This window comes from Pezoporus occidentalis, unplaced genomic scaffold (assembly GCF_034315485.1).
Source record: "Pezoporus occidentalis ecotype Australia unplaced genomic scaffold, CSIRO_AGI_Poc_V1 ctg160, whole genome shotgun sequence".
Classification (NCBI taxonomy): domain Eukaryota; kingdom Metazoa; phylum Chordata; class Aves; order Psittaciformes; family Psittacidae; genus Pezoporus; species Pezoporus occidentalis.
In genome coordinates this window covers 937,607-963,878 of record NW_026913426.1, presented here as the reverse complement: position 1 = coordinate 963,878, position 26,272 = coordinate 937,607, and the positions used below count along the sequence as shown (strand labels likewise).

General features: G+C 39.6%; 1 protein-coding gene and 1 long non-coding RNA gene across 2 annotated transcripts in view; one reads left to right on the top strand and one right to left on the bottom strand.

Annotated features, from left to right (window-relative positions):
- The window catches only part of LOC134160523 (uncharacterized), a 47,505-nt gene extending 22,784 nt beyond the window's left edge, over positions 1-24,721 (top strand). Inside the window, exon 4 of the long non-coding RNA XR_009963584.1 lies at positions 24,608-24,721. This is a non-coding gene — a long non-coding RNA (uncharacterized LOC134160523). The remainder of the gene's footprint in view (positions 1-24,607) is intronic.
- Positions 1-26,272, bottom strand: part of PITPNC1 (phosphatidylinositol transfer protein cytoplasmic 1) — a 79,769-nt gene that overhangs the window by 20,214 nt on the left and 33,283 nt on the right. The window contains exons 2-5 of the mRNA XM_062612597.1: positions 18,619-18,767; positions 14,898-14,986; positions 14,532-14,539; positions 4,931-5,002 (exon numbers count right to left, since the gene is read on the bottom strand). Of these exons, the coding sequence (XP_062468581.1) occupies positions 4,931-5,002; positions 14,532-14,539; positions 14,898-14,986; positions 18,619-18,767 (318 nt within the window). The remainder of the gene's footprint in view (positions 1-4,930; positions 5,003-14,531; positions 14,540-14,897; positions 14,987-18,618; positions 18,768-26,272) is intronic.

The window sequence follows — 26,272 nt, the reverse complement described above, 5'->3', positions numbered from 1 at the left end:
AATTTACACCATGATATCCTGTAGCGCGATGAGGCCAAGCCAGGGCACAGCTGACTCCATTGCAGCTGACAATAGTTTTTTTATGGCAATTTCCTTAAATAGGGAATTTACATTTAATTTACATGTTCTATATTAAGTTCATTACACCCTAGCTCTGTGTTACCAAGATAGGAGACAAAAGTAGGGGGATAAACCACCCTAAAACCAGCAGCACTAAAAATGGCTTTTCTTCTTAGCTGGCCGTATCTAAAATTGATCTCACTTTTGTCAAATATTTCCCAATCAGAATACACACTTCAGAAATACAGATTAAGGATGAAGCACGATGAGCAATCACTACTGTGTACATGGTCACTTGTGGGGCTGCAGAATGAGAACTCCCTGGCAAGAAAGGATTTTCTAACTTTAACTGATGGCATTGCAATTTACTTAGGTTGTGTATTAAATAGCATCTGCTATCAGCTTTGGTGTGCTCAAGCTATTAATGTGTCAGATGATACTGGTGTTAATTTATAACTATAGGGAATACAGAACTACCTCCTGGTTTCATTTGACAGTGGTCATTCAAGACTATATTACCTTTGAAAGGCAATAAACATGCTGATAATCTATTTTTCTCTTGATGGAGGAAGAATTAGTGCTGCAGCTCTGATGACTCTATCAGCATTACTGCGACATACTCTTACGAGAACTTGCCCAATGAGACTCGGAATTTGTCATCTTGAAATGTAACTTTGCCTCAGAATCCTTACATTGCCCTTAAGAATAATGTTATTCTTGCTAATAAATATCATGGTCCTTTAGGAAAAAGAAAGAGTAGGTTACTGTAAGGTCTTGCATGTTATTCCTTAATACTCAAGATCTAACCATTGAGTTTTCCAGAGCAAAATGTTACGCTGCAAAGAACAAGGCACTGTTTTGCACACACTGAATTTCCATTATTGACAACTACTGGATTATTTTTACAAGCTGTACTTTACTTTCCCCAGATGGTATCAGATGGCAAAAATTCACTGCCCAAATATCAGCAGAAATTAATTCTGTGACTAAAAAAACAAACAACAAAAAAACCCCCAACAAACCCCAGTCAAACATAATGATCCTTCTGCAACAAACAGCAAAACTGACACGTGTCTGAAAGCCAGGGATTTGCTTGAACCTTGACAGCATGTCTGCCTTCACCAGGCAGTAACGTTCACAGGACTAGACTGTGGCATGCAAGAACAGACACGGAGCTGCAGCACGTGAGATCACTGTGCATTGATTACAGCATCTAGAGCCATGTGGTGGATCCTCTGTAATCAACAAAGCCCAAGCTGGTGCATTCCCCATTAAAATTAAAAACAAAATGTATGTCTGTAGTTTGTCTGTGTATGCTGAAACGGTAAGAGAGATGCGAGAAAAGTGAGAGCAATACACCGTTATGATGAAATTATACATAAATACTGACCATTCAAGAAATTGTTAAATCATATCTGTCCAAATAGAATAAAAAAAGGGGGTTTTATGTGCTCATGAAAACCACAGACTAACCATTTCTTCACAACCAACCAGTAACTTACACCACTCCTGCCTGTCACTTCTAACCATTTCATTATTATACCTTAAGAACTCTTTTCTATTTAACTTACGGTTTTAACATTCAAAATACAGACTTTGTGCATCTAGATTCAAATTCCCTATTTGCTCATTTTCCTTCCGGGCAAAAAAGTGTGCACTGAGTGATTAATGGGCACTCTTCTAGCTTGTCTGTGCTCACTGCTGCTGGCTGTTGTAGGACCCACACTTCCCTCTTCCAGGAGGTTCTGCTGCCACCCTGCCTTACATAAGCAGCTGAAGATGCAGGAGGGAAGCAGCATTTTCACGTACTCCACAGATACCACCTACAGTGTCATTTACATTTTACAAATCATTCTAAGTTTTAGAAAGTCCATTCTGTAATTTAAAATAAAAGTAAAATAAAAATAAAATTTCTCTTTAAAATAAGAAGTTTACTTTTAAAAAGACCATTTAGAGGAAACCCTGAATGACCCCAACTCACTGGTCTGGTTTCTAGCACTACTAATGAAGCTATAAAGCTTCAAGGTAGCAGTGACAATATTTGATGTACTAACACGTTCACCCAACAATGACTCTGTTTGTCTAAGGAAAGACCTGCCACGTGAGCTTCTAGATATGATACAGCAACATCAGCTGTGCTGGAGCACTACAAATCACAACTGGATGGATTTATGGTGCTGCACTATCACCATCTACACAATGTTTTATCTAAATACAGGGGTTTATTTTCCGTTTTTCTTTCTGGCAAGGTTTACATTTGTGCAAATCAAATGCAAACTTGAACAGATTGGAACAACAGTGCTTTAAGCACATTTAAAATAGGTTAAAATGATGACAAAGCTGGAGACATGGAAAAATGAAGTTCCAAAGCAGGTACCATTATCTTGCACTAGTTCCTTCTATGATGACAACTGGCAAGAAAAATCAGGAGGACTTTTGCATCAAGATATATTGCAGTAATTAGGTAGAATTTTACCAGACAGTGCAACATGTTAAATAAAATAATTCTAATGGCACAGCAGCCTGCTAAATGACAACAGGAACCCAAGAGCATTTATATTGCTTTCTTCCACTAAGCAATCGAATTAGTTTTAGTATACTTAGATCTAATTATTGCTTTTCACAATCAGTATCTAATCTATTACCTAGGATGGAAATGAAGAACAGACCAAGGATTTCAAAAAAACCTGTACGATCTCAAAAATGTATCTAGAAATAGCTGAGAAATACAGAAATGTAGAAATCTCTAGGAATGAATGCTGTGATTCCTGTTGTTTTCTGACCACGAAAACACAGTGAAATTTAATCTAAACTTGTATGATACAAAGGTGAAATACTCTGCATTTTCTTAAGTGAGATTTAAGCTTACACACTGAGAAACAGAAACCAGACCAACTGAGTCCTAGGTGTTTGGTTTAATAGAAATCTCTCCACAGGCTCAATCACATCCCTCCATATTTAGCAACCTTCCAGCATTTTGGGGCTGTATCAGCCACATCACTGGATCAACAGCAAAAAATGTCTATCTTCCACTGGTTTATTGTGTTCATACTAGTGAATAGCCCAGCTCTCAGAAGGACATGGAAATCAGGGCTGGAGTGCAGCCCTCTTCTCTTTTTCCTTCTTAGTTCAAGTAAGGGTCAAATTAAATCTGTTAATCTTAGTAAATACTTGCCTAGTCTCTGTGACTCAGGTACTGCAATGTAAAGGTAATACAGTATTACCCCACTGACACTGGTAAAAATTACATTTGAAGAGCTGGATTCAAGCAGAGTAGAGATTCTTTGATTTACATCATCTGGGTATCCTACCTCTGTGTTACGTTCATTTTAAATTCACTGGCAGGGTACTTGAGTACTAATCGGGGCTTGAGTCATAATATTTTAGCCACAAAATAAGTACCCTCAGTTCTTCCTCTGTTAGGCATCAGTACAGAATGTGTCTTCTCACTGCTGGTATTATAATGTACCAGAAAACTAGTCTGTACCTCCCAAAAGCAAAGGTGTGGGCTTGCTCTAAATTAAAGTGCTGCCAAAACCCAAAAGTGAACATTAACAAGTGCACAAATTACATAATGCTCATCTAGTTGGTAATGTAATGCCCTCCTTTCCTCCCCCCCCCCCCCCCCCCCCCCTCCCCTCTGGCTTAGACTAGCAGTGACTGAAAGTTGTTGGTATCTGGTGGCTAATACCTGATCTCTGTCATGTTCCCATTGGGAAAGTAGCTGTATGCCAAAAGCATTATTCAAAATTATACCTTGTTCTTTTACATGTAATTATTCTGCCATAAGCAGTGCACAGCTGTCAGCCCCATTAGTACACCAGCCCAGGGCGGGTGGGGAAGCGCACCTCCCATACAGAGAGCAGCACACTTCCACCTCTGCAAGGCTGCTGGAGGGACACCCCTGGAAACCGAACAGCTCAGTGTTGCGCATCCCTTAAGATATGCTTTTCTGCCTTCTTCTTTCTCCAGAATGAGTTCAAAGACTCCTTCTTTAGGTCTCTGGGTTACATTTTAACCTGCATTTCATACCTGTGAGAAACTTCTTCAGTCTGCAGCAAACAACTGTTTAAAGCATACCACAATGAAACATGTAGAAATGTATTTGTGTATTAATCTGAGGGCTGAATCTCTACATGCCTGGCTTTACTGAATGTTACTCTTTTCTTGCAAGTTGTACGACTTTGCTTTGCTCCCTGTCAAAGCCACAAAGTCAGAGTGATCTCCTGCCTTCTATCCCTGCGCATCTCCCCATCAGCAGCTGCTGGCTACTCACTCCCACCCTTCCTCTAGAGAGGATTCTGCATGGTTAATTACCCTTTCCATCTCTAAGCTCTAACTCTGAGGACATCTTAACTTTTGGTAAGTGGCTGCCAAAAGCATCACTTCAGTAGTCTAGCCATTGTTCCCTTGAAGTTGTTTACTGAGGTCTCTCATCTCTATTGTTTAGCTTCCTGTTTGCTCTTCCTAACAGCCTTTGAATTCAACCCCCTTTACTCAGAGAGAATAATGTGAACAGATAATGTGAAATGCAACTGCACCCCCAAAAAGAGTAATCTTTTTTTTACTCTCCGTAAATGTTCATCAGGACTAAATCCACATACGTAAATTACATTGTGTTTAGAGAAGTAACAAGTAGAATACAGAGGCAGAAGGGAAGTCGTGTACCTGAATCTTTTATCTCCTCAGATAAAGGTGTCAGAGGACACCCAGCTGAGGAGCTGCTCATGGACAGGACACCCTGGTGGGTGCAAAGGTACAAACCTGGTGAGGCCTTTCTCCCATACTGAAAGACCTGTGGCCCCCACATACAGCCATGCTTAACTACATGGATTACATCAAATTTTGCAAAAGCCATCATCATACTTACACTGTCATTGCTTCCTTTGTTGTCCTCGTATTTTGTCTCTATGTGAATGGAGAATTTAGGCAAAAATGAACACTGCAACAAAAGAGAAAATATGTTTGACATAAAAATTGAGCTTTGTTTCAACCACTGACTGCTCAGTACATCCTGTTTGGTATCAGCTTTCTCATTTTACTCACATAACTTCAAGAAAAAGCATACTGCTTAAGTTGGCTTACCAAGACTAGAATTTCTAATATCAGGCAACATGGTTCCAGTGGAAAAAATACTTCAAATATCTTTTCTTTAGCATTTCACAGTTCTTTCAACTCAACTTTTCACATAGGCATTGTAGCTGCTTCAGACTCTGAAGGGTACTAGTTCAGCATCTTTACTGCCAGTCAGCAAGTCTTTTCTTGCATCAATCGCCAGTGAAACAGAAGTGCCAGCTCTTTGCGTGATGCATCACTAATACCCTGTGGCAAAGTATCTTTGTAAAGACCATGACTATTGAATGTGCTGTACGTACAGCTTATACAACAAGGATGTTGATGCCTCAGAGTTCACATTGCTGTTGGTACAAGTTTGGACTTGATCAAATTTGAAGAGTTTGTCTAAGGGAGGGGCTGGTGACTAAGAACAGAGGTGAATTAGAAGGCCAGCTGTGGTGCAACAGAATGGAAATGAGAAGCCATCTCCTTTGAGACAGCAGAAAACGTATTCCTATTTCCATGGATATCACCCAACAAGTCATCATTCAGTCTTCTGCTCACAGGAAATTCAGTATTCAACAAGCACATCTAGAATCAATCCCTGTTGAAAAAAGGAGTGAGTTTTCCAGCATAGGGTTCTGGTGCCACAGAAGGTGTCTGGTCAAACTGTCTTCCCATTAACATAATGAAATCCTCCCTGTGACATGTTGGTGCTGCAGATGCCCAGACCCCACAGGCTTCTCTTCAGATCTCACAAAGGTTTTGCCTTTTCTTAGACGTCTGTGGAGTAGCACATTTACGAGTTTCAGTCCAATCTCAGCTGTGACAAGCTCTCAGCTATGGAACTTGTTCACTGAGAGACTATGTGAGAGGAAAAATACAGTAAAATATCAGCAGTTACGTGGAGTGCAGGATGGGGCAAGTTCAGTGACAGATCTGCTCCTATGACCTGTCTGTTGTGGGCAGTTAAACATTTCCTATGCATGTATATCAGACAGTGCCAGCTGATAATATACAATATTTATAAGCGATCTGTCAGAACTGGGGATCTTGTAACACCAAAACCCCATCCAGATATTCTCTCAGTTCAGGTTTCATTGTGTACCCTCAGCATGTTGCTCCTATTCTGGCAGACATCACAGGCATCTGCAAACAAAAGCCTTGGCACACAACAGGCACTACAGGGAAAGAAGTTGGGGGAAAAGAATAAAGAAAACCAGCACCAAGGTTTGTCATAAGGCTCTGATTTGGGTCTCAAAAATGAACCAAAAGGTGGAATGAACATCTCTGAACTATCTTGATACTAGCTGGAAGAAGAGATGGATTAAAGAATTCTATGATCAAATGTTCCTAAAGTAAGAAAATGTGGTTACAAAAAAATGGGGAATGACCCAGGAGACACAGGGATGCAGCAGGAGCACATTTTTCAACACTTAAAACCATTTTTCTTGATCAAAATATTTGCTTTTAGGTTCCAGTTCCAGGTACAGTGGAGGATAAGAACGGAAATAAGAAAAACTTGTGTATTTAAAGCATGGCTGCAGTTTCAGAGGAAATTCGGAATAAAGCCAAATGCCAGATTTCCTTTTCACCTTGCTATTAAAAATCTCTACTATTTTCAGTCACAGTCTAGAGTTTACCAGCAATGAGTCAAGATCGTGATACTTTGAAATGCAGCCATTTCATCGATTGAACTCAAACTGCATTAGGCTGCCTGTAGCAGTTCATCAAGCCCCTGCTTGAATCTGGTTGTTGTTTCCTGTGACCCAGAAACTACACTCTAATTAAAAAAGAGATCTTCTAACCTTGTATTTAAGAGAAAAGAAACGTTAAGAAAAGACCAAGGATCTTCAGAGTATTATAGAAGAATTGTAAGTGCCATGTACTTCAAGCCACCTCATTAGAGAGCAGAGAGTAATTTTCTGCACATAGCTATCAAAAGCCAACTTCTCGTGTATTCAGTATGAAGGCCAGGACCATAACCATCTAATTTGAGATTCTAAATGGAAACATGAATTTACCCAAACTAAAATCCACCAAAAAGTATTCCATTGCAAGTATCTCTCTCAGAAACTCGACTGACTGGCAACCACTGCTCCAGCAGCTGTGGGGGGTCTCACTGGCTTTCAGGAACATGGAGCCGGGTCCAGATTTCTGAACATTTCACAGAATGTGTCTCATGATTCATCAGCTGCACTCTGACTAATTGGCAGAGGGCTCTGGCAGCACCAGAAAACTGTTTATGCATCATTCAAAAGACTTGATTATTCATCATGCAAAAAGTTGTCGGGTTTTTCCCCCCCTCCTTAAGTGCCTGTGTATTTACTTAGCTGGGGATTAGAAGTCTTATGCAAGAGCCAGAGTCAAACTTGAGAGTGAATGGCAGGTAATAAACCTTTCCTCCCAGAGCACCACTCCCTTTCTGCTCTGCCTCCTGGGGTGTGCATTCTTCCAGCCCAAGCCTGGCGGTGATCGATGCGCTGAGCACATGCACTGGGCACCATTTCCAATTTCCCATTTCAGTGTCTCTACAGCCCAAAAGGTTCCTCTTGGAGAAAACAGTGGCAAACTGAAACTTGAATGTGAAATTAGGTTTAAATTCTACATTACAGGGCAAAATCTTCAGAGTCCTCGTGCCTTCAGTAAAACACATTCCTTTGTGAGAAGCTCTAAAAGGAGGAGTCTTTTATATTGCCACTGCCAGGATTTTTAGATGTATTATAAACTCCCTAAAAATCTGTTATAATCCAGTATGTCGGTGACACTCAAAAGCAAGTAAGAGACTATCCTGGGGTTTTTGTTTGTTTGCTTTCTTAAACTTTCTATATTTGGCATCCCTTTTGGAAGAGGTTTAAGGCTCAGGAGAGTAACCAGTGAGATAACTGGAGTCTGTAATAGTAATTACCACAAGGGTATTTCCAGATCAAAATAAAGTGAAATGAAAGCAGCATACGGAAAACACAGACTGCACTTGCATTTTCAATTCACTACAGATAACCTCTTGAAAAATGAAAGGCCTATTTTTAGCATGATGATTGATTAGTGTTGCCATAGCAATAAGCAACACTTAGAAGAACCTAAGTATGCCAAAACACTTGCAAAGTCTTAAAGAGACAGTCAAACACATACAGTGTTTAAAACTGCTTTATGGAAAGGACTGTAAAATAGCCTTTGCATAGCAGCTACACCTGAGGTGGCTGCAGGAATTATTATAGATGCCAGTAAGTAAGTTGGATAAAGGGTAACTGAGGCAGGTTTCTTCACCCTCCATAACCTGCTATTTCCTCAGTACAGCTTCAGCTGCCTTCATTTTCCATTGGGCTTCTTTCTGCAGTGTTCAAAGAACTGCCAGAGACCTCATCATTGCCCTTCTCTGAATATTAATCCACAGTCTCTCTGAATATTAATCCACAATCCTTGGGAGTTATTTCTGTACAGTAAAAATTAATCCCACTTTTTCTTTAAGCAGCAGAAGCATATCCCCCTAAATCTTAACATAAATGCCAGGAGAGGCAGACATTTCATGTAACTGTGCTCTCATCTCCTGCCACTTTGCAGATTGATGATTTCTTATTTAATATGATCACATATACATTATTTTGTCAACACAGGTGGAATCAGAGCCTTTATAGAGCAATCACCATGGAGCCTAGAGGTAAAGAACACAGTAACTGCTACAATGGGCTGAGTCTGGCCAAGCAAAACTAGAGTTTTTTAATAAGGTAACTTACAGATACCACATCCTTTGAACTCAGAATTTTGGGGCACTGTTTGGGTAGCCAGTGGGACAAAACAGCAATTCTTCATTGAAGATAAAAAACCTGGGAAAGACAAATGGAGTACCTGCTTCTCCTTAATAGGCACCCCAGTCTGTGATTCAGACCTGGATGGAAGGTCCCCAGACTTACTGAGGCAGGAGAAATGCCTGGCACAGCAAGGGGCACAGGGGGAAAACAGGCAGACACATGCACAGCAGCCCCAAAGCAACAGAGGGCATTTATAAACAAGGATAGATGGAGTGGAAGGAGGGTGTAACATGGCAGATTGGCAATGCCAGTGGATGATGGTGAGGACAGAACAGAGAGCTGGATGAAAGAGAAAGAATCAAAACCACACCTGGTTATGGATAAACAAGACATCGTCTCTACAGTCTACATGCAAGAAGATACGTGAAGAGTGATGGCTCTACAGCATATTCCAAACTACAATATTTCCTTCAGCTGTTTGCAGAAAGAATAAAGACAGTTTCTTTAACTGAATATTCAAAATGTTTTGGAAACTGGTCATCATGTTATTAACTGTCTTCAGAATACTCAGGGCAGCACTGCACAGAGCTCAGAGCTGCTGTGTGATGCGGGTTACTTACTGCACAAGCTAGCATCCATCAGGATGACAAAGTCGGAAGAGAATAGACGGAAAGGGCTGGCTAGGGCAATGGCAGCATTTGGAAGGTGTGACTCAACGTGAGGGAGGAGAATTTGGAAAGCAGTATAAGCACAGGAAGGTGGTAAAGAGCAGAAAAAGTGCTCTTGGGTGGAAAGAGTCAGAACAATGTAAAAAAGGGGCTTGAAAATAAGCAAGGGAGTTAAACTCTCACAAACAAGCTCAGAAAGGAAAACACTATTTGTTTATGTTACATACAATAAGATGAAACAGTCAACTATCAACTTGCCTCCAACCACAGTGAAACTCAGCACTTATCCCTGGTTTTCCCTTCCCTTAGGGTCTCTTGCTTTCATGGGAACAGTAACTGTTTCTTGAGGAAGAAGGGAAGGGAAGCAAGAAGCAGCGTGCACAATTGGAAATGACAGTCCCATGAATCAGAGAGGGGTTTGGATTGTTTTATAGTAAGCCAGTGGTGGAAAAAGGGAGTTTTCCCAAGCAGTTTGATTTGCTGTTTCAATGGGATGAAGTGATTAAATGAGAACACACGTTTGCAGCTTTCTAAAAATACATTATTTGTTTCTTATAAATATTACAGAGGTCTTTCCTTTTGCTAGGATCTCTAAGAGAGCAAAACGTGTGTTCTACTACAGCAATGTCCCCAGTTAGCCCACTTTCCACATTGGGGAGTGAAAGAGGTGGAAGTGGTAGTAACTGTGCATTAGACTCTAATCCTGCAATACAGATTCCATTGCATTTTTGATGCAGACTCTTCATATACTCAAGCTGAAGAAAAGCTTGTGCACTGAAGACTGATAGGTCACATCCAGATTTGAAGCGCTGATAATCAGATAAAGAGAACACAGGAAAAAGCTCTACAGATTCCTCACAGTGTTTATCTGAAACAAGTTTTTGTCCTTCTCAAGTCGTCTCATCATGAAAATAACAACTACAAAAACATTCCTTCCAGATAATTTAGTTCATGGATAAACTGGCAACGAAGTGAAGTATAAAACATGCTTGTTCTCAAAAGTAATCAGGAACCAGCAGGTCAGTAACCAACATTTACCAACTACCACTCTGGGGCCTTGACACATACCAGATGAAATCATTTTATTTGCCTCAGTCATTTGCTGTAGAAGAATTACTGTCACTGGGAGACATCATTAAAGGAATCATTATCTCCTGCTTTGTGTTCCATAACTGTTTTTCATAAATATTCTGAATTTATGTCCTATTCCTAAGTTAATTGGAGACATCAGCAGGTTGAAAGAATGCTTTTCCTTCTTGCAGAGAGTAAAACACATCAGTTCTAGTGTTTATTTTGCTTTATATACTTATAATTGTGGAACTAACAATTGGCCATAAATGATCCATAACAAAACATTACCCAGCTTTTAAATTTCAACCCCAGAACTGAAATACTGTTACAACACTGAAGCTGTTTGGATCCGACAGCAAAACAATCTGAAATTATCCCTGGTAAACACCTCAACTGCACCTTCAAACTCAGCAGAGTTTGTTTCCATTCTCTTTAGATTTCTCCTAACCTCTCTGTACTCCAATTCAATAGCTGAACTTCGTTAGGCTCATCTTTGGTGTACTTGAATCATGTTTTTTTTTGTACCATAGTTTTGTCCCCATACATTTGTGATCTGATTATTTGCTTGCTCGAGGCTCCTCTCTTTTTGCCCAGAATTTTAGCTGTCACTTGAAGAGGTCAAATAGATATTTGCTCTGTGATGCTTATTGTCTAACAATAACCTGAGACAGGTAAAGAAAGTTCTATGCATCCTTTTTCTGTTTGGTTTGCAATACAACAGGTTTGCTTTCTAGTTAATTATTCCTAATCCAGCTGGACAAAGAAAGAAAAACAAGAAAGCCTCCTGAAAGTTCACTCATTCTTGTCCACATTAGCTAAGAATAGCATAAATATTATACACTAAGAAGACGTATTTGCAAATGCAGTGATATGTGGGCACATAAGGGCTGTTGAGAGCTGCTTTCCTCCATCCTCCAAGTGAGAAAGGCTTCAGCCTGTGACTAGCAGAGGAATGCTTTCCAAAAGCTAGTAGCTAGCAACTAAAAGCTAGTAGCTAGCAACACCCATTTCCCAATTGCATGTGTAGCTTGACAGGAGGCACTCACCAGCACCCACGTCCTGTAATCACTCACAGAGCAGAATCCCTAAGAATTAGGTCTATATAGACTGACTTTCAGCTGTATCTCAGATACAGTATCCCAAATTTAAGAGCTTAACATCAATCTAATCACTATATTAAATGAACTGATAAATAAAAAGAAGCAATTATTTTAGCATGATATCTTGTCAGGTTTCTGATTACAAGATCAAAACCAAAGCAACTCTTGTTAAGAGACTTGCTCACACACAGTTCTTCAGTAATGCCCCAGCCCTTAAACCAAGGGTTGGAACTTGATAGAAGTACCCTGTTCTTTAAATAATACCCCCGGATGTGGATTACTTCCTTTGGCATCAACTTTGGAAGTATTTTTTCTACTTCCTCCTCCCTTTCAATGTCAGCAGGAAGACATCACCCACGTCTCTTCCTCCTGACAGGAAGTCTTTTGTACTGCAGTTTTAATGAGGCCCTCCTCCACAACCACTGTAGCGTACACTTGAAAATGCTCTCCTGACATTACAGTATTTCACATTATTACCACAAAAGCGTCACTTGTGCAATAGTTCTCTTAAACTCATTATCTTAAGTGTGTTATTTGCTTTATAAATTAATACGGTTGCTGAGAGTTGATAGTTGACCTGCTGTTTGCTGTGTATCAAATACCATTCCTTAAAGCAGATACCATCATAACTGGACCCAGTACTAACCTCAGGACAATCTAATTTCCATCCCTGTTTTCATGCAGCTAGTCACTCTTGGCTTTTTATACAACCATTGCACGGAGCAATATTCAGGAAATTATTTTCTATGCCTGCTGAGCCTTTTTTCTTCAAAGATGTCCTAACTTCATGTCCTTAAGAAGGTCATATTTATGAAATACATAATATTTCACAGGAAAACCAGAGTGATGATATGATTATTCTGCATTGAATCTCTCCATGTTAGTGGATGTGCTTGAATGCAATTTCCCAAAAGCCTTCATATTTTATAACTGAAAAACCTGAAGACTATAAGTAAGATTCAGCCTGTTGTTCACCAACAGACACTGAAACAACACTACTGAGCCTTTAAGTCCTTGCTCTTTGCTTAGAGTGGAATTCAGGAGGTTAACTAAAGCATGAACATACTACATAGCAGTATGTACTTGATAAGATTATGCTTTATTTATCCAATTATTGGCCTCCCTTTAGAATGAGTTTTCCTTGAAATGAGGCTCAATTTAATGCTTAGAATGTCTCACAGACCCTTTGAAGGGATTTTACTGTCTTTAAGAAGAGGGTTTCCAAGCTACCTTATGTATTTTGGGCAATGCCTGTGGGTTTACTCTTTCTCCCAGAATTCTCTAATGAATACAGAAGATCAAAATTTAGCAAAATATTCCAGATAAGGATAAGGACAGGATTTATTCCCAGTGGTGTCTTTAACATTTCTGTCCTAGATTAAACAGTTTGAGGCAAAGGCACTTTCTCTATTTCCCTTTAACATAATTTCATAGTCTATCAGCTCCATTAAAATACATTTTAGCTTTCTGTCTGAAGTAGCTTCCCTAATCTCAACCCAGTGTTTCTAGTTGTGTTTCCTTGCACCATGGTGAGTAATTAGTCCCCAGCTCCCACAGGCAGTTATACTGTCAGTGACTGTTTTGCCTACCTTCTACATCTGTAGACCCATTTTTTCTTTACAAGTCTCTTCACCCCTGCAATCTCTGTAGCCGTACCCCTTGCACAGGCCTTCACCAAATCGTGTTCCAGGTGTTGTTTCCTCAGATTAAATAAAGATCACCTCCTGATTCAAATCCTATCAGTGCAGCACTGCTGTTTGCTTTTGATAATGTATTGCATGTCAAATCCAGACATTTCTGTCTGTCTGCTGCCACCCCGTTAATCATTCTGACTTGTCTCTTCCAGTTGAAGAAAAAAAATCACATCAAAATTCTGACTTTCAGTTAAAGAAAAATTATGCAACAGAGCAGAAGTAAAAGCCACCGACCCAACAGAGCACGTGTCATCTTCCCAGCCTAAGATTAAACCTGCTATCAAAGGGTAAACCCTTAATGAATGTAAACTCTGATAGGCCCTACTGAAGATATCTTCTGACAGAGAATCTGTCCCCTCATTACTACTGCCCATTATGGGTTTGACAATCAAATGAAATTTAAACAAAGCAGAATATGTAATCAGTATCTACAGTGCACATTGAAAAGCCTCCAGCTTTCAGTTCCGAGCATTTAAATCTCTATTTTTTTCTCATTCATCACATTAAAACCTTTTTCCCCCGTGCGTGCTCCACAACAGTTTGAGCATTGCAGAGTTAAGAAAAACCAAGGCAGGAGTTTCTGACAGGTCTCTTTACCTGGAACTTCCTCATCTTCCAAAAGTTGCTGCAAACCTACTGTGTATTATTGAGGCCAGCACATTTAAAACAATTTTTCTCATGATTTAATTGCTATATTTTGCTTTAGCTCTGCTAGAGGGAATAGCTGATTCTTCTGGGCACTGTGCCCAGATTATGTTTAATTTTGTCTACAGATTGTACAGTTTCCCAGATACTATACCAGAGATGAGCATTTTATAAGTTAATGAAACAATAAATAAAATAAAATCTGTTCTTATGCCTCCACGTAATAACTGGAACCTTAAAAGCCTTGCCCTGTTTTATAGAAGCTTCTCTTTAGTACAGACAGTCACTAAAAATATCTCAAATTAAAGTGATGAAACCCCTAAAGGTAAATAATCCTACAGCAACACTTCAAATTGAACCTTAAACTTCTTAAGCAAATAGCTAAAATGAAGTTGCATTATGCATTCCTTACAATAAGAAGGGATCGGCTTGGATTCTACTCTTACATTTCACTCTATTTTTAGAACAAAAAGAGGAAGAAGAACTTACTGTGTATTCTGGTTCCCAATTGTCCAGTTGTAAATAAAAGCATGATGAGGGGGAAGAAAAAAAAGAAATATGAAAACTATGATATAAACAATGATACATGATCCCTACAGTCAACAGACATTAATATTAAAAAAGCCTCTGGGGTTTTCTTTTCCAGGAAGAAACAGCACAGATACAACACTCCAGTTTTTATCTACCCATATTCTATGATCTTTATTTCCGGGTATCAGTCAATATAAAATGGAAAATTATACACACTTCAACAGGAATTATTAAAGAAACTTAATACCTGTGGCTCAATATGGAACTTGGAGCTTCTGCAGATGAGCTAAAGCACAAGTCAGTAATCACTTCTTTAGTCCTTACCTGTGATTGTATAAGGATAATAATTCCAAGCTTTCTCTGTAACATAAAATATTTTGGGAACAACGGCTCTAGCCCAGCTAGGCAGTTTGCTGAAAATAGAAAGAAAATAGAAAATTAGAGAATGTGATGAGTTATGAGTCCTGCAGCAAAGCAGATAGGTGCAAACATGCTCATGTTGGAGAGGTGTTTCACAGGACACAGCAATACTGAGACTTCTCAGGATTTTCATCTCATGACTGTGCATTCTGTGTCAGCTTTCCCCACATGCACATATGAAACTCAGTCTGTTCCCCTCTCAAAGTGAGTGACACGGTGCCAGAGCAATAATATCTGATCACATTAAACTTTACATGTGCAGATGTCAAGAATCTGTGGCTTCAGCCCTTTGGTCATGGATGAACTCAGCAGGTTTGCCCATACAAGGTGTAACTGCGTCACAGCATCCCTAACCACAGGGAGGCACTCTCTAACAAGAGGTCATGAGTAAACATGGGATTGTAATCCACTTCAATCCCGGTTCCATTATTTCTTCTTCGAGACTGTTTCTTCTTCCTCCATATTCTTTGCCGCCACACAAACCCTTACGTTCATCTCACCTAGCATGCAGTTCTTCCCACATTACCAACACCAACTCTGAGTAGGAAGCTTTTGCATCAAAATTAAGAAGTCACTCAACCCCCCCCCCCCCCTTTGAGGCTGGTAGGTTTAGTCCCATTTTGCTGATGGGAAAAGCAAATCACAAAAGTGAAGAGAATTAATGGAACTGATTTCAGAGCTCAGAGCTCAATCTGACAGGAGAACTTGCCAGTGCAGTGGTACAACAACAGTAGAATAAGAAATGAAAGACATTGATACAGCACATGCAAAGATCATTAAAGAGAATTAAATAATACCATGGAAGAGGAGGAGCATTTGCTTTACCATGGATATCTGATCTCTCATTTCCAGAACTCTGGTCACAGAGTACAAAAGAAATGATGAACATACACATGTTTTAAGAAGGCAAGTTCATGATAATTCATCTTTCAACACTTCCTAATGACACCAATTATAATCACTGAAGCTGCTAGGAAAAGAGACGCAGAAGTAGTTCCCCAGAGGAAGGCAGAGCTTTGGAGACCACAATTATCACTGTATTTCAGATTAAAACCCTGTTCGTCTGGTGATGTGTCAGCCTAAAACTGAATCTTCACTGAACTAAAGTAAATGCCTCCACACTGCGATTTTTAAGCATCAATGTTTGAAACAGTTGTTCAGATAACTGTGCACAGGAAGTACGTTAACTTTCCCTGTTAGCAAATTTCTCAGAAAATAGAGTTTGGATCGTTGAGGTTTATTTAACCATGATTTAGCTACACATAAATATTTCATTTATTCCAGAGGCAAAATGCAGACGTTAGTACATTATCTAAAGATTCAAAGTCAAGTGCATTGACTTTTGCTCTTTGACGACACTGCTCAAAACCAGATTCTTTCCTTTATATAAGCCTTTCTTGTGTAGAGTCTCCCAAGCAGCATTTTACATACTGCATAATAGACTTCACTGTATCACTTCTTTTATTTAGGTTGTCAGCCTGTCAAGTGTCTCTTTCTGACTCTGCTGCCTCCCTTGCCCCTGCTACACTTCACTCTGATGCCTCAGTAATAAATACCAGAGGATGCAGACTTTCAGCTTCTGAAAACAATGCTCCAGCAGAGAGAAGAGGCAGTAAACAATTCTAAATATAACTCCAGCTCACACTGACACTAGAAAATTTCACTGGCAATGTCTTTGTTAACATACAGCTGCTCATTTGGCATTTTCTTTGGTTATTGTTTTTACTGTATTTGCCTGTCTACCTATCTTCACCGGTACAGCACATCTCCAAAACAAATAATTTTATGAGCAAAACACACATTATACTCAGAGTTGCCAGGAAGTCACAGCCACAAGATACACACAAATTGTTCCAAGAGCTCACTCAGAGAAAGAAAATATAATACTTCTATTTTAGCAGCACCGGTATCTGTGGATCACATTATCTTTTATTATTATTATTATATCCTCCTTCCCAGATGAAATTCAGTCTTTCAGCATATAGAGAGGAAGTGTTGAACAAGAAGCCCCTCTGCAAAAATTGAAGCATTAGCAGGCAAGAAAAGATAAGTTAAAATCATGCACAAATTCTTCCAAAAACCATCACTGAAATATATAAACTCAAATTTCTCCAGAATAGATCAATTCAGGGCAAAATAAAGCGACGCAAAGCTAGCAAGTTTATTACAGCAGTGACCCCTGGAAGAAGAAGAATAAGGGAGAGAACAGTGCTGCTCTAGGGAGTCCTGCTGCTCAAGGAAGACAGGCAGAGAAGTTTTCAGCACATCTTGTATGGCAGCATGTCTTCTTGAGTGAAGTCTTCCAGAGAGATCCTGGCTTCCCAGCAAAATCCATAGTTGCCTGGAAACCTGCTGATCCTTCCTACAAAGCTTTAACAGTACTGCAATATCTGGTGGTGTCAAGGAGTATTCATAGTCATCATGAAACCCAGGGAGCCTGACTTCAAACATCCACCACAGCTTTAGGTAAACTTCCTAAGCTGTTGTAGCCACACAGATCGGTGTCAGTGTTGGTACCTGTCTTTGGGTAAGAGATCCTTTGTTCCATTGCCTGCCAGAAACTTCAGGCTTCCTCAGCACGTCCTGTACATGCAGTCTAGGACACAGTCCTCCAGTTACTGTGAATTACCTCAAAGTGTAATTCTGACCATGCTCTTCAGTGCTTAAACCCTGCTCTCTAACATGAAGGAAAGAAATATCCAGAAACATCCAAAAACTCCTACAATTTCTGTGAGCTCTACAACACGAACACATTGATTGATTTTTCCCAAGTCCTTTATCTAGCCTGTGAGAGAACAGATTAAATGTTGGCAAGATGCACATTACTGGACATGTGTGTGTGCATACAACATTAGTGGTGATTCAGTCTAGCCCGTTAGATATGTCAGGTTTGCAGTGGAGAAGTAACTTATAATACAGAAGCAATAGCTGTAGTGTTTCCCTGCTCACTATGAAATGCTGCTGAGCATAAGTTTAATAAAACAAAACAGGCCCAGAGGGAAAGAAGAACTTCAGAAAAGCAGAGATATTCAATTTGATCAGCAGTAGCACAACCAGGAACAGATTGAGCAATATATTTCATAGGACACAAATATATATATATATTTTCATATATATGTAAAAATAAAAAATCTCTGGCCTGTGAGTGTGGCATTGATCCTCAGCAGTATAACTCAGCAGTATAATTTCACCATAGGAAGAGACACATTTCACTTTAAGAAATGATGGAACTTTGGGGAAACAAAAGTGCGTTCTTCCATCATGTCTTCAACCCTATTATTTTGGTACAGAAGACCGTCATGGTACCGGCCTAATGGTCATTCATGAGCTCAAATAACTCTGCTGAGGCAAATCTCTGGTCACCAAAAAAATGGGATACTGACTTTGTGACATTACTGTAAGGATAGAAACCCTTAAACCATTTTAATGGCTGGGTTTTGTTGGTTTTTTTTTGAGGGGTAGGGTGTTCATTGGTTTTGGTTTCAGGTTTTTTCCCCCAGTTTTGGGAAACAAAATGACAGACAGTTAAGTGTAAAAGAAACAGGAAGGCTGTTGCCTGGAAGGGGTATCCCTTGCTAATTTTTATTACAGCTCATGCCAAGAGAAACAGCTTTATTGCACTTGCCTGTTGAGATAGACACGTTTTTCTGTTAGCTGACCATTGCCATGGTTTGGATCTTCATAGGGTTCATTGTGCACCACTTCCACACCTTCACCTCGGTCGCTCTGCTCATGGCTATGCTTGCTTATCATGTACAGCTGGCCAATTCTGTACTGTAAATCAAAAACAAGAACAATGTATTGGCTTTATGTAATAGACGTGTATTCAAAAGCCAATGTCATACAATGACACAGCGGTATGTGCAAATAAAAGCTCAAGGGCAAAACCCAGCATTTTGCAGCTCCATTTAGACCTATATAGGAGTTCCCCCATTGGCTTATTAAGTTCAAGATGTCACTTGGAAAAAATAACAAACCCCACGTATATACAGACGTAAAGAGTCAGGACAGTCCTTTATTTTAGACTGCATTTGTAAGTATTCATCTGCTGCTTCCACGTGCCGACATGTCAGCGGATTTTAACCAGTGGGTGAACTCTAATAGGTCTGTGGGACACGGGATTCTCCTGTCATGCCAACAGGATGCTAAATAATGAAGCCCTGTAAAAACATATGTGATAACTACTGCTAGTTCACAGAAACAGGAGTGCTAGAAAAAAACCCACATAGACTCCAGGCTGTTAGAAAAAACCCACATAGACTCCAGGCTGTTAGAAAAAACCCACATAGACTCCAGGCTGTTAGAAAAAGAAGTTGGAGATGAGTGATTTGGCAATATTATTAAGATTAATTTAAGCACTTAAATGATCCTTTTTCTATAGACTCTCCAGTTACTCAGGAAGCCAAACCCTAGGAGAGTTGACCGAATGCTGCTATCATAAGAAAATAAACTTATATGGGCAATTGATTTTTCTCTCAGTATATCTGCATCTACAGCAGGGCTTTGGCCTTCAGAGAAATATACAGAAAGTACATCCTTGAACCTTTATTAGCAAAGATTTCAGAGTAAAACTGTACCTTTCCCATACATGTTCTTTGCAGATATTTAGTGCTTAAGTCCCTTCTACATTCTTGAATGTACCACAGTTCTTACAACTGCCCTTGGACCTATCTAATCTCTCCATTTGGATCTTTCTCTCTCCCAGAGTAATTTATTTCCGCATATATGTATAGTATATGTATGCTGATCACTTCAATCACATCAATCACATCAAATACAAAGAGCAACCTGTTAATCTAGAAAATGGCTGAGCTACTGCTCAAGCTGCCAAGTACTAGCTCAGCATAAGCAAACAAAAGCATAGTAACAGTCTGACCTCAGAAAATGAGGAGATTCTTGTGGTTATTCCATGTTGTAAACAGCAATCCTATCACGTACTTTAAAAAGCCCAAAAAGCTCAAATCAAAAGAGCAATTAGCTGGGAAAAGACCCCCAAACCATACAGACCTTATTAACAACTGCCAACAAGGCAGTTTGACTAAACAAAATGATAAGGATGGGCTCCCTACCGAAGTTCTGGAATTCCACATAACTCCATTTCATTCCCCTGCTGCAGGCAGGCCACAACAAGGACCATTCTACCTGGACAGGGATTTCCCTTCTCCTAGCACTGAATGGACACCTCCTTCCTCACCAGCCACACACTGGGACAGAGAAGCAAATGATTTGCATCAAAAAAGTCTCTTTCAGCTGACAATTCCAAAGTACTAAGAATGCCTCAAGTTTATATAAAGGTTCTTTAAGGGCAAAAGGTTGCTCTAGGGGAAGGGTGATGTAGCTTGGATCTATTTTCTTTTCCTCTTATCTAATAAGGTAATTTCAGCGGGTTTCTTTGCATTATTTTTCCTCCAACATCTCCTCACAGTGAAGAACAAAACCCACTCTGAAAACTTGTTTGAACTAGTGAAAAAGAGGACTAGAGGGAAAAATGAGGAAAGATACAGTTGTCCTAAAGCTGTCAAATGTCATTCGGGTCAGGCCAATTAATTGTGTGACCCCTGTAACATTTGCAAAAGACCAGTAAATCTCTACATCTACGCACATTGGAAGTGCCTGGAAATTTCAGTGTTACTTATGCTCAGAGTGTTTCTTCCTCTGCTTTCTTCTCATGAGAGAGAATTGATTTATTTTTTTTTAATTAGAATGATCATTCTTTCTCTTTATATCCTATGTAACTTTGGAGAATCTACTCTTTCACTACCAGAAACGTTCCTAAGATATTCAGTAAAATGGTAAGTGGAATAATGCTATTTAAACCATTTGCTGCTGGCACAATCTCCTGTCTACATATTCAGCTTTCTCATCCCTGGTACCTCTTTCACACAAAATGCCCTCAGTTAAGTGATAAATCCTAAAACTCTTTTTCTTGCTAATCCAGTTATCTACCTTAGTCTCTACTGAATCCTTTACTTCTCCATCTCATCGTATTTGAGTATTTTGTCTTAGACTTCGAGGCTCTGAAGAGCACAAGTCCTCACACACACCTTTTAACTAGTTCCATGAGAATTCATCGTCTCTTTTTCCCTAACAATAAATGAATGCATTGGTACACAGGCAAAGTTTGTGGACAAAAGGTAGTGTATTTTATTTGATCAACTAGTACAGTTGAGAAAAGGATAACTTTCAGGCCCATAAAGCTGTTCTTCAGGTCTGAAATCAAAGCAACGTACTTCAAAGCTCAATGCAAGCTGAGAAAACATGCTTTGCCTTTAATTAGATATGTATCAATTAGACCTGACAGTAAAGATACTGCCTGTGGAGTGATAAGGATGTTAGAAAAGAGGAAAGGTGATAAGGTGCTTATCTGCTAATGGAAAGAAAGAAATCAGTAATTTATAGCCTGTGGAATATGAAAAAAGTAGGTGAGGAGAGGGGAGAGGAACTACAATTTGCCATAAAGCCAGTATTTCGAGATACCTATTGAGATTTTTGCTGTGCCATGAAGTTATGACTTCTAGTTGCCATGGACATCTCTGGGAATCACTTCATAACTGCACATATCACTGCATGTTTTGATTTCTTACTTCTGTGTAGTCCTTTGCAATTTTGCTCTCAGTTTTAATGGCCAAATACAGACATCTTAGTTTCTGCTGGAAATGCTGGCTCAGAAGACTCAAGATGAGTGTACGGTCACGCTGACACCTAATAAGGGGGCTTTACTAAAGCATTCATTTGCTCCAGCACTATGAATCAGAGATATCCACCTATAACAACATCATGTTTTGCTAACACAGATTGTTGTTCTTTCACGGACGCACACTACCATAAAATCACAAAGGCTGTAAATCCACCTGAGCACCTGGTTAAGAGTGGGTAGCTGCACACCCACCGCACTCCTCAGATGATGATCAGCGCTGTCAAATAGAAATTGCTTTACAGATGTTGCACAACCAGTGCTTAAAGAAAGGTTCTACTTTTGTGATGTGACTCAAAATCATACACACCTCAATTATACCTAAGATCTGACAGAAGGTACCCAAGGCAGCTTAGCATGGTGCTTCTCACTTGGAAGATGCTGGGGAAAACAGAAGGTACCACCACTAGCGCTGGACAGCTCTTCTGTAGGAATCTACTGCTGCCCACCCCTCCCTAGGCAATGACTTTCCAACGACAGATCCAACACCAGTCAAGTGGAAATACCCACCTTTCATAACCAGTGAAATGACTGCACTGTCTGCTTGAAAGCAGTTCTTTTTGCAAAAGAGACATACTTTTACATGTCCTTTAAAGCAGCTAACTCAGCTCTCTTGGGTGCTGGTCATTTGGTTTTATCTGCTTCATGAAATTTTAATCTATCTTTCAGAAAATCCTGAAATTTAAATGCCTGGGGAAAAAAGTCACAGATTTTTCTAACTTCCTATCAATAGTGTGGAAAAATAACACTTTACAGCAGTAAACACTACTCGTTATTCCTGTAAGGATGAGCTGACATGCCACTTTTACTTATGTTGCTCTATTACAATCTGAATTCCTGTGTTCTTAGCTGTAAGGTACTGTTTCAAGGAAATCAGTAAAATTTCATGCAGTGGCACCTGATCTGAATTTGGCTCTGGAGAAAAGCTCTTTGTTTAAAACCAATTTAGTATGGGGAAATGACCTTAATATCAAAGGAAGCACTTCAATAGACAACTGCACTGCATGTAGAGTTCTGAAGACATTGCTACCTAGCAGACTCGATGCTTCTCAACTCCTAATGAGTAGACATTGTCTCAGTGCTGACTTCTCTCTTCCTTCAACAGGCAGATGGTGTTTGCCTATTGGGGGTTTATTCATACAAACCCCGAGGTTTATGTTTGCAACAGCATAATGATGGACAACCTGATTTTGTTTAAAATTATAAATCGAGACCAGAGGCACTTTTTTAGTGTTCTTGACATAGGAGGGGAAAAAAAGGAAAAGAAAATAACAGGGAGTCCACCCTGCACACCCTTTATTTGTAGAACTCCCATAATCTTCAGCAGGAGCTGCACAAGAAATCTTTGTAAAAACATGTCTGAATATTTTTCAGCCTGACTGATTATTGCTGAGTTTTTAATCTAATGCTAGTCTTGGAGTACAACCTTTGCAACTTTATGTGGAATGTAACAGTAACATTCTCTCAAAGGAGAAATTACTCCAAAGCTATGCATGACCTGAAATTTTTATACCATTCCTTGATGTTCTTACCTGAATGCTCACAGAAAATGTAACAGATTTCTTGTTGGCTTCATCTTATATGTCAATTCTCACATTCAAAAGAACTGTTGCACCTTTTCATCTACATTTACTTTTCTATAACTAAACTAAACCATCAGGGATGGTGCTGCCATTTCAATTTCTGCAATTTACTCTCCTAAGTCAGTAGTGAGATCCCTCCCTGCAGTTAGAAGCTGGAGTCCAGAAGATGCCAGATGTGGTTTATACCTATTCAAGGTAATGACTGTTCAGCACACTGCATTTTGACAATGGAAAATATATCTCACACAGTGATTCATGCTTAAACATGTCAGTAGCTTCTAGTCCTGACCTCAGAAAACTGCAAAGGTAAAACAGGAAAAAAAGAAGAAAACCATCACCAGCTAAAGTGAAACAGATCTGTGCTTATGCACAAATGTGCTCCTTCACAGAGGAAGATATAAAGAGCAAAATCCTGTCTCTACTGATGGCAATAGGTGCTCTGTCACTGACCTCCATTTAGTAAAGATTTACTTCTAGCAAGAAAATCTAATGAATCGACTTCATCATCAGTTGCATCTGTCTAGCTACACTGAATCCAAGGACATTGATTACGGCAACACAGTAGCAATTTGATTAAGGAATTCTGATTTAGGGAATGCTGTCTCATTAACAGAAACAATCTTCAAACTGACTGATATGCTTCTGATTTATTTTCAAGTCATGGTCTTTGGAGGACTCTGCTAGAGAGCATTATTTTAACATCTTAAGGAAGACCTAAGCCCCACATTGCCATAAATAGAAGTTTACAGTTAGATATTGAAGACAGGCAAAGAAAGCATTAATCTTACTTTATATTTGATTAATCAAAACAGAAATAAATACCTCAACCTTAAAAAACGTGTTTGTGACAGAATTAGCCTCAATCTAGTGATTCCAGTTCAGTGCTTTTACCACAAGACACACCTGTAATGTTTTTGAAGTTCTAAACAGTAATTATACAGAAGTGGTTTTTCTTATCGCACTCACTGACTATAAATCCTTCATCCTATTATTGTTATTCTGAAATGGGGAAGCCTCACACATCCTCATGTTCATCAGGAGGTTGAGGCAGACCCCTCACCTTTGGGCACTCGCAGCATGGCTGGTAGAGCACCAGGATTGTGCCTCTGATCCCCTCACTTGGGCAAAGGATGACTCACAGCTATTAAGAGTAATGCAATAATATCTTTTCCATGACAAGCTCCAGGTTCTGACAAGGTGATCAGTTTTCCTTGTTATTAACATTCCTAGGTTGGTTTTAACTAGCATCCAGGAGTGTACAATGGGGTGGCAGCTGATGTTTCATGTATTGGTGGATTTGTATTGAATCAGGTTTTTGTCTTTCGCTTTTGTTTCAGATGGACTTGGCTTTCAGAACTATTACTTTGTAAGCAACAGAAGTGTCTCCTATTAACCACCACCTCAAGGTTCCACTGTAGGACATGGCTATGGAGGGAAATTAGTCAGACTTGTAATCACTGCAGAGTTAGAAACCTTTCTGCTATTCAAATAATCATCCTCTTTGCCTGGATAACCATGTGCAGGAGGAAAATAAACTCACTGTAAATTCAAGCTTAGGAGTCTCTCTTATGTAGCACAATTCACCAGTGGGAAGGCAGCAGTTTATATTTCTAAAACAGTGATTTTTCTGGTAAAATAACTACAATGTGGGCTAGGGTCATGTGAAAGAGTACTGCTGGGTTTGAGTGATGGGAAAATCTGCAAGGAAAGCATGAATATAAACAGAGGATGCAGAAGGGATGTTCTGCTCCAGTGTAGTGCCTTGTGGAGATACCCAACTACCACTGAAGTGCTATTAAACCTCCTTTAGCCTGCCTGACTAGCAGCATGCAGTCTACACTAACACATTGTTTGACTTCTAGTTTCCAAGCTGCTTAGAGCAAACCAGGCACCTCTGCACTGCATGCTCTTTGCCATGTAGAAACATCTGAAGTGCAAAGTAGATTTATGAACTGTTATGTTAAAACGGTTGTTCCTGAGGCACAAAATACAGCAGCTCCAGAAGCAAGGGTAGCCTTCTAAGTTATTGTCTTCCACTGCAGATCTATTTTGACACACACAAAAGATCAATCAACCTTCTGAAACAATAGAATTGACACGTTACAAGAAGGAATAACACCCAAAATCTACATGACTGACTTTATCTAATTACAGATTATTAGTGAGGTGTCACAGTTACACAGTTCCAAGTGTGATTTTACCTTTGAGTTTAAACCTCTTAAAGGTGTAGTTGCTCTTGAAAACCAGTTGTAGGAACAATCTGAATTGAGCAAGGGAACGCAGAAAACCCAGCAGTGAGAAAAACGTGCAGAGGAGAGAGAAGCCGTATGAGAAACCAAGACAGCAGGATAAATAACAGATGCAAGAGAATTAAAGTGAAGTATTTCAAAGGGTTATTTTGTCTACAGATGATTTTATGGGATTTATGCCATTACTGCTCAGGACAGTGATCTGTGTAAAACCTCCTATGCCAAATAAATAGTAAAGATTTAATTTCTGGCAAAATGCTGTCCCTGTTACAGGATTTCCATTGCTTCAGCACAGCACAAATGAGGGAGCCGACCTTGCCTGTGTAGTAATTTGCCTGCCTAGTAGGCCTTAGACTAAATTAAAGCTAGGATGGGAAAGCACAGAACGAGCTGTCAGGAAGGCAACACCACTTTCTGAGCGAGCAGACAACAAATGGTTTGACGTAATTTCATTTAAAAGCCAGCCAGATTAACAAGGTCTATAGAAAACTTAACCAGGAATACTGTAGTAGCAACTATAAACACCTAGGTCCTAAAATCTGCATGGAAGTATGATGCACTGCTGTGATTTGAGGCCCTAGGAAATCATGCAAGTCATTTAGTGGTGTAATGTCACTTTACCCTAGTAAAGAGTCTGACTAGTTAAAGTTTAGGGTTTGGCTTGAAAGTTTTCTTTTCATTAATTCCTGCCTGCACCCGTGGTTCACAATGCACTACACATCTGCTGACTTGCATCAGCAGTCCTCTTCAGCA